Here is an 8949-nt window from a genome sequence, read left to right as displayed (position 1 = left end):
CTCTCTCTCTCTCTCTCTCTCTCTCTCTCTCTCTCTCTCTCTCTCAATTCACACATCGTTACACATATTTAAAAAATATATATATACATATATATTCCGAATATATTCCGCAAAATTATAATTTTTCCAAAAATTCTAGGTCCAGACTGTGTGTGTGTCTGGAGGTTCCCGAATTAATTTTTAAATGAAATTGTACTGTTAAAAACATATTTTATTTATTTTCACTCTAAAGTCCAATTTTAGAGGTTCACTTTACAAGCGAAATACTGCGTTCTTTATATTTTTCTGTGATGTAATTTTTCTTATTTATCAGTTAATGTAACTCTACCATGTCTTTCTATCGGCGAGGAGACCGAGGCCGGTTGCCACAGTTTTTTACTAATGACTTTTAAGAGAAAAAGTGGATGTAAGAAACACTATATACATTACAATGTAACCCTACGTTATAATATATCCCTTAGGTATTAAAAAAATATTACTCTTGAATACATCACATCGTATAAATAAGTTATTTAATTCTAAATAAAGCGAAAATGTGACAATTAGTCTTGTACTCAGGATAAATGTTGTCAGGTCGTCACACATTCCAGGTTTGCCAGTAACATATTTTTTATGGATAAAAGATAATACAATTTGTATTTTAATACCAGTTCTATATTTTGAGAAATATTAGTAATTATAGTATTGATATTTTTGAAATAATTATTGAATCATAAAATACGTAATTTGTTTTCATACTATAGTTTCTATACGAAAAATAAAAAATCATATATATATAATACATTTATATGAAATATTATATTCGTAAATATATTCTCTAAAAATATATCAATTTAAAAAAATTAAAATTGACTGAAGTAACACGTTATTTCCATTCTCTGATTTCTGCTCATAAAAAAATATATAAATTATTTAAAAATATATAATTAGTGGCAATGAAAAATTATAAAATATTTACATTGAACTGTTGAACTTGTATGTTTCATAATGCTTAATAAGTTTCGTAACCAGGGATCGAAAATTGCATGGAGAAAATTTCCACTTCTTTTTTTAGATCTGCAATTTTTGTTTTAATATTTTCATCGGTACTTAATACTCTCTTGAAATCAACTAGTTTCGGTCCGGAGATAGCAGTCACTTCCTTAGAAAGTTTCAATCCTATAAAGAAATAATATTGAATTTATTATATATAGTCTCATACTATACGCATTTAACTGCCCCTCGCCCCACGCTAGCAATGTTAAATTTTAAAAACACAATCGATTTTTTTTATTGTAAACTTTGTTAAATAAATTTATAAAATAAGTAAAATACAATCCGACTTTTTTGATAGTAAAAACTCGTTAAATATTTCACAAGTATGTAAGAATTTTTTCAGATTTTTATATGTATAATTCGGAATAATATAAACATCTGTTCTGAAGTTCGAAGATCCAGATTACGAAGGAAAATTTTACATTGCCGACAGAGAATTAACTTACAATGTTTAACTCGTTGGCGCTCAGAAACTATTCTTGTGATATAAAAATATGCAAAAATAATAAATGTAAATTACAATATCCTAAGGCGTGTTCAGATTCTCACCGAGTTCTTTGCTCGCCAAATATAATATCATCCTTATTTAACGTACGATAAACAACAAAGATGAAGTGATACCTGGGTGACAGTGGCATTCAGATGGGAATCTGAACATAGCCCTAGTGATTTAGGTGCGTTCAGAGTTCCAAGTTGCGCATGAAGCGCATGACGTTATTATCCTTCTTTATTATTTGGTGAACAAGGACAAAGGACGCTTCATGCAAAATTCGAAACGCACCTCAAGTGATTGAAGTCACCATTGAGCACTAACGAGTTTTTATAAGGTTCAAATGTTTACCTAAATAATACAATACCTCTGTCTATAAAGTCCACAACTTTATCGATGTCCTTCTCGATTAACCCGCGAGTGGTGACTGCAGGTGTTCCTAAACGGATACCACTAGGATTAAATGCACTTTTGTCACCGGGAACAGTATTTTTATTACAGGCGATAGAAATGTCTTCCAAAATCTTTTCTGCTTTCGAGCCAGTTATCCCCGAGGATCGTAGATCTACCAACACCAAATGTATATCCGTGCCATTGGTACTGATTTTATAACCACGCTCTTGCAAACCGGCACACAATCTCTTCGCGTTAATCACTATTTGTTTCTGATACTCGAGGAATTCCGGTGTTTTCACTTGTTTCATAGCTGTAGCTATACCAGCGATAGCATGATTGTGGGGACCACCTTGAAGACCCGGAAAAACTGCTTGATTAATTTTATCCTCTATGTCATACATAATCTTCTTGCCGTCCTTCGTGACGCTTCGGACGCCTTTTCGGAAGAAAATAACGCCAGCACGCGGCCCTCTGAAAAATTGAATAGACAAGATACCTCGTCATTATTTTAATTACTACGATGAGAGAAATATTAAATACTTGCTATAAAAATTGTCAAGACATTGTTTTATACCGTAAGGTTTTATGTGTAGTTGTCGAAACAACGTCACTAAATTCGAAAGGACTGGGTATTAATCCGGCGGCGACCAATCCGGAGACGTGAGCCATGTCGCTAAAAAGATAAGCGTTATTCTCGTCAGCAATTTCACGGAAACGTTTGTAGTTCAGACATCTACTGTAGCAGGAGACTCCAGCGATGATGACTTTCGGCTTAAATAATCTGGCATGTTTGGCGAGTTCGTCGTAGTCGATCAAGCCACTCACAGGATCAACTTTGTACGGCATCGATTCGAAGAAGATGGACGTAGCGGAGATTTTCTTGTTTGGCGTGAAGAAACCTATAATTTATTGATTAATTAACAAACACAATTTATTAAACAGTAACATATATATTGTATACAGTATTTATTCGATTTATTTGCATTTACCGTGAGTAAGATGGCCACCATCGGGTAAATCTAAGCCCATTATACGTTGGTGAGGCTCCAATAGGCCGGTGTACACTGCAAAATTCGCTGGACTTCCCGAATAGGGTTGTACGTTGCAACCCCATTGCTCAGGATCTAAATTAAAGGCTTCTAAGGCACGTTTCTGCGCCAGCAATTCGATTTCATCGATGAATTCATTTCCACCGTAGTATCTGTAGTACAATAAAAATAAAAAGTCATTTCTGAATGTGAGTGAATGCTCGTAAAAGCAACATAACATGAAACGTAATTTCACCTTTGACCAGGCAGTCCTTCACTGTACTTATTATGTAAACACGAACTCATACACTGCAATACACTGAGAGACGTGAAATTTTCACTCGCTATCAGTTCCAGCCCAGATTCCTGCCGTATCTTCTCCTTCTTTATCAAATCGAAAAGCTCGGGATCGCTCTCCCAAATGCTTTTATTGAGTATCGCTGCCATGCTCTATCAAGAATTATAACAATTTTTAGTTTATATTTTGTAACTAATTTTAATCATTTATATTTATATTAGACTTGAATCATATTTAATATATAATTAATATATAATTAATATCACACATTATGTGAATACAGCTATAAAATTACAACTTTTATTTAAGTAATAATTGATTAAACATTTGCAATATTGTTTTCTCGATCTCATAATATCTTGCGATAAATTTAAGGAAATCTCAATGGAATTGTAAAAGAAATTCAATGACTCGCACTTTTTTTTTTAATTTAAAAAAGATCGTGTTGTGTCAATTGCAAACTGATATGCAATGTAACAAATAGATGTTGATATATATATATACATATATTGTTTATACTTCAGAAGGTCACACTTCCAATGATAACCCCACGCGTGGTGTAACTGCAGTAATAAACACATTTATGCATATGTAACCGTTATTTTAATCGAATATAATTCGTTTATCAACATTTTACAAATAATGGAAAATTAATCTTTTTGTGCGACTGATGCACGATTGAATAAAATTTTTTGTTTTTTTCTTTAACTAAATTAAATTAAATTAAAATTAATTTCTTTCTCTTTATAAGTTTAGAGTATTAACGAAATATTTATATTTAAAGAAAAAATTTTAATGAATTTTTGCATCAGACTAAAATTTCTGAAAATTTTATTTTATTTAACATGTAATATAAATTGTCACTGTTTTTCATCGTTCCCTCTGATCCTCCCACTTCACATCAGCTTAGTTACGGCACTGGAAAAATGTTAATCAAGTGCAATCAAAGCTAAAAGAACACTTCATAACGTTCTTTCTCGAGTCATCGAAAGTTATACGAAAGTTGCGATTACAGAATCGCTCCCAGGCTGCGTTCCAAAACAGTATCGAAACTCTGTTTTATAATAGATAGATATGTTTCGCATTGATTTCACGCGAATATCTGATAAATTTCGAGTATCATCGGCTATCAAAAAGCGACCGGCTTTCCGCGAAAACGGATTTCAGACTTTGATCGTGTTCTGATATACATAAATGAACTGTAGATTTTCAATACTGGCAGTATATCGAAATACAGCCTTTTCAAAGGCTGATATTACATCTATTCATTTTTCGTTGTGCGACAAATTTTTCAAGCGTATATTAATTCGCTGTAGAACAGAGACTTACGGATCTCTTTATTCTGTAGCCATAATAATTGAATAATAATAATATGGTGACAATAGCAGAACAAATTGCACATCAATCGTTAGCCCGCAAACAAAAGTATCAATAATAACTATTCAAAATTACTTACTCGTTTCGGAATGCAACAGATGGTAGAAAGATGATAACCTCGACTATATGAAAGATTACCAGCGTCTGCGAGGCGTCTTTGATTTACAAAGCCCTTTATATGTGAGCTCCGGGCGCGTAACAGGTTTTCGACCAATTGAAAACCGCGCCGATTTAAACTTGACCAATTCCCGGCCATCTTCGCGCGCGCGCGCGTCGTATATGTGCAAGTGTTGCGCCTTCGTACGTGATGGGTAGCCGCCGGTAACGGTTAGAGTCGATCAGAGTCGGCTAGAATCGTCTGATATGTCTACATGTGAAATAGACGTCTCTATCTTATGCGAGATTGGATCCGACACAGTTCCTGAAATTCTATTTACAGAAACCGAACGCCCGGCTATTTATTATCACGTGACCGCTACGAGTCGCTAGATTACGCGATCGCGTGATATCGCGACGGAGCCGATACAAAGCGCAAACGCGAGACGTTTACGGTTCGTACTCGCTCGTACTCGTCCACGTGATCGTAATGTCGCTAGCGCGTTGTAACGTTTAAAGTATTTTCCGCTTTAAATCTTTTCTAGAGCTCCTTCAATTGATAATTCAGGGGCTTTTTACAGTTTTTATACTTTTTTAAAGGTCGACAGAAGAATGAGTGACAAGTCAACTCATTTACACCTCATTTGCGGTACAGCTACATATCTGCACTCTTTACTTAGTATAGTCTTGTAGAAGAAATATTTTTTGAAACTCGTTTTTTGGCTTATATTTCACGAAGCTACGAAGCCTATTAAAGAGACGAATTTTGCAATTTTCGTTCTTAAAAACATTTTAATAAATAAAACGATATATACTCCTTATTTACGGTGTAGATATGTTTTTATGCTGATATTTTATCTCTTTATCACCTAAAACACTTTACATTTTAAAACGAATTGTACATTTAAACAATACTTTTTCAATGTAATAATTTAAATAATAATATAATATTCTATCTTTTCATATTTGATTAAAAAAAATATTTCGATTGTGATGTGCCAATAATCCCCTCCCTTGACAAATTTCTGGTCAATCAAATTTCCGTCATTGTTTTATGGTTAATCTTATTGTAACGAAAGAAATGAAAGGGTGACGTTCGAACGAATGCAACAGTCTCAACAGAAAGTAGTGGACAGGGCAACAATATCTAGTCAAAAAAGAAAAGAGAAAAAATTAGATTAAAATTTAAAAAAAAAAACAAAAAAAACAGTATGACGAAAATTATTTGTCTAAACTCAAAAATAAAAAGAAAAAATGTATGGAATTTTTAAAAAAGAATAAAAACAATATGAAATATAAATAGTAAAGAGCATACAGCGACAACAATAAATGTAAAATTAAGTCATATATTTAAAATTCACAAATAAATGAATAAGTAGATGTTTCGGTCAAGATTTGATCATCAGAGAGAGAGAGAGAGAGAGAGAGAGAGAGAGAGAGAGAGAGAGAGAGAGAGAGTACATAAAAGATGACAATTAATAAAAATATTATAAACAAGAAACAATTCACAGTAGTCGGAAGGTGTTATAATAAAATAAAATTATTGAAAAGAATACATAAAAATACAAGCGCAAAGTTCGCAAATTGAAACAAGGTGAAATAGTGTTTTCTCTTCGCTTGTTGTAAAAGTTGAACAGCTTGAAAATAAATCAAGAGAGATGAGTGATATTTTAATCTTATGATACAATGCTCGTTATAATTCCTGTCATCTTAAAGAGCGAAGTGCAAAATTCGTGCAAAAATACGGAATTTCCCAGTTCTATTAAAGAAACAAAAAAGAATTTATTTTAAATTCTTTTTATTGTGTACCAATACCAAGCACTTCCAAATTCATAACAATTCACGAAAAATAATTTAAGATTGTGATGAACAAGACTTACCACGTACCTAATGGCTCAAAAACAATATAACGAAAAGGGAAAGAATGCATGGATTGAAATTAGAAAAAAAGAATTAGACCAAAAGAATATTATTAGAAGTATTACGAAATATGCGTATCGACAGACGATAATTCCGTTCAAAAGACACTCACGAACGAGGAGTTGGAAGAAATTACATATATTCTGATAACGTAACACTTTGATAACGTGATGTTGTAATAAAGCGATGTCTGGTTTTTTTTTCTTCGATTACGCACAATAGCCATTTATTTATCGACGCGACGCACACGAAAATGATCAGAACACAATGAAATGAGCATCGGAGAAAGATGTTATCTCTCCTAAGTGCTAAGTGATCACCAACGTGGCTTGATATATAAAGTACGCTCACGGATCGATGGTGCATACAGACTGCGACGTATGTATTCAATAAACGAGAGAGGCTGACAACAGAGAAAGAACAGTACGATATAGCAGTTATGCTCTCTTATCGAAGTGAAAGTAACTAGTAATTCTTTTTAATCCAGATCGAGTCGCATTCAGTGACCTTTTAAAGCATGCAGAAAGTTTTGTAATGCTTCATGTAAGAATTACGCAAAACATTCAATTAACGTTAATTAACATATTCCTCATTTTTATATCTTAATTCTTGTTCAAAAAGAAGTGAAATAAACATCTCAATTGAATTTGGTAAAATGACTTTTATAATGATTCATTAGTAAAAAAATTTCATTTTATTTTTAAAAATTCATTATTTTAATTTTAAGAATTTAATTATATTTTTAATTTGTGAAGACTTCTGAAAAAAATATCCATTAAATTTCTTTAGATTCTGTAAATTCCTTCGAAAATTATAGAATAAACAATCTTCAAAATCTTCGGAATTTATATATATGAATAATTCTATTAAAAAATATACATTTTTTCCGCATCTCCAAAAAATTACTCAAAATTCGTATAAAAGAATTTTCTGTAAATTAAGTTAATATTATACAGAAATTTTAAGAAATTTTGAAATTTACGTAAAAGTTTAGAAAATTTATATTTATGTATATATTTACGAAAAATTCTAAGAAAAATTTTTATCAGGATTTGCCCATACAATTTGGTTACTTGTTATCGTTAATGTTCAAAAAATCTTAGATAAATAAAATTATCTAAATAAAATATAGATATAAATATATAAAAGATCTTTTTTGGTATCAATTTTAACTCCCAATATTATTAGTTGTGATTTAATTACGCTCTTCTAGATAATCTGTATCTGAAAAAGTATTCTTTATATTGTGTTTAAATACTGAAGATGATTTTTCATACGCAGTTGTATAATTTAACTGGAAATAAGCCGCAAATAATCTTCATAAATCTGAGAATTAAAAACGGATGACGAGTAAAACATCAACTTTTCCTATCACTGATGCGCGACGCGCGTTGTTATGCAATTTTAACATCCAATTTCTTAATCTATTATTTGTATTACGAACCAACATGACAACGTGATATTTGCGATACAAGCGAAAGGAAGTTGATCAGTCGTAAGAGAGAAAATTCCAATATAATGTAGGCGAAAGTTACTTTAAATGATACACCTGTATGCGTACGTTGTTCTTTTTTAAAGTAAACGCCTATTAATTGAATGTAAAAATTAGATTTCAAATATTTAGTCTACATCCGCAAAGCACGTGATTATAAGAATGTGATAAATCGAAGCTCTTTAATCGTGTTGCTCTTTTTATTCCGATATCATATACGCTTAAGGCTCTTGAGTAGTTACATTAATTTTTATTACGTCTCATTTGTAAGTAAAGATAATTTGGATAAAACAAAATAATGAAGTCGTATTAAAATAATTAAGTAAAAATGGACGAAAACTATGCTTATTCCCACGACAGTCAGTAAATAATCGTAAAAAGTGATAAAAGGTATGTGAAATGCTTTTATGCAATGCTCGTTTTCACTTACATGTGCCTTTTATTACTTTTTACGATTATTTACTGACTATCAGAGAGGGGGAGGGCAGAGGGAATAAAGATAGCTTTTGTCCATTTTTATATTGTCTCTTTTTATATTTAAAGAGATTTTGTCATTTCATTTTATCCAAATTGTCCTTATTTACAAATAATAATAAAAATTAACGCGTCATTTCTTCATCCTTTTGACATCACGATTCAATATGGCAGGAATCTTAACTCCTTTTTTTATTTTTATATACATATTTTTATAGCTACATTATTACGTTTGAACTATTGTTTTTTTCGTGATTAATGTACTATTTAACCGACAATAATAAGACATAAACAAAGTTTTTATCAAGGATCTCTTCTCACTAAGAAACAATGACGTATTGTT

The 8949-nt window shown here is 31.6% G+C and overlaps 1 protein-coding gene across 5 annotated transcripts; it reads right to left on the bottom strand.

The window, feature by feature from the left end:
• Positions 1-172: 172 nt before the first annotated feature.
• LOC108753641 (serine hydroxymethyltransferase, cytosolic) lies at positions 173-7049 on the bottom strand. Of its 5 annotated transcripts, XM_018495421.1 has the most exons (8): positions 6601-7049; positions 4704-5053; positions 3206-3399; positions 2911-3122; positions 2496-2820; positions 1893-2392; positions 959-1158; positions 173-378 (listed from the first exon to the last, which is right to left on the bottom strand). In XM_018495421.1, the coding sequence occupies exons 2-7, from the start codon at positions 4878-4880 to the stop codon at positions 992-994; spliced, it is 1575 nt and encodes a 524-aa protein (XP_018350923.1). In that variant the 5' UTR covers positions 4881-5053; positions 6601-7049; the 3' UTR covers positions 173-378; positions 959-991. The 5 variants fall into 5 exon arrangements, with proteins under 5 accessions (XP_018350923.1, XP_018350919.1, XP_018350920.1 ...); XM_018495417.1 differs by lacking the exon at positions 173-378 and having other exon boundaries at positions 936-1158; XM_018495418.1 differs by lacking the exon at positions 173-378 and having other exon boundaries at positions 936-1158; positions 6753-7049.
• Between the last annotated feature and the right edge of the window lie 1900 nt (positions 7050-8949).

Source organism: Trachymyrmex septentrionalis, unplaced genomic scaffold, assembly GCF_001594115.1.
Source record: "Trachymyrmex septentrionalis isolate Tsep2-gDNA-1 unplaced genomic scaffold, Tsep1.0 scaffold7, whole genome shotgun sequence".
NCBI classification, from domain to species: Eukaryota; Metazoa; Arthropoda; class Insecta; order Hymenoptera; family Formicidae; genus Trachymyrmex; species Trachymyrmex septentrionalis.
Note: the sequence above shows the minus strand (reverse complement) of the source record. Positions and strands in the feature narration are given on the sequence as shown.

Excerpts from the sequence above, each read along its gene's own strand:
- LOC108753641 (XM_018495421.1), bottom strand. The coding sequence starts at position 4,880 with ATGGCCGGGAATTGGTCAAGTTTAAATCGGCGCGGTTTTCAATTGGTC. Across the intron at positions 2,821-2,910 it reads TGGTGGCCATCTTACTCACG|GTTTCTTCACGCCAAACAAG; the intron begins GTAAATGCAAAT and ends AATAAATTATAG. Across the intron at positions 2,393-2,495 it reads ACTACACATAAAACCTTACG|AGGGCCGCGTGCTGGCGTTA; the intron begins GTATAAAACAAT and ends TCAATTTTTCAG.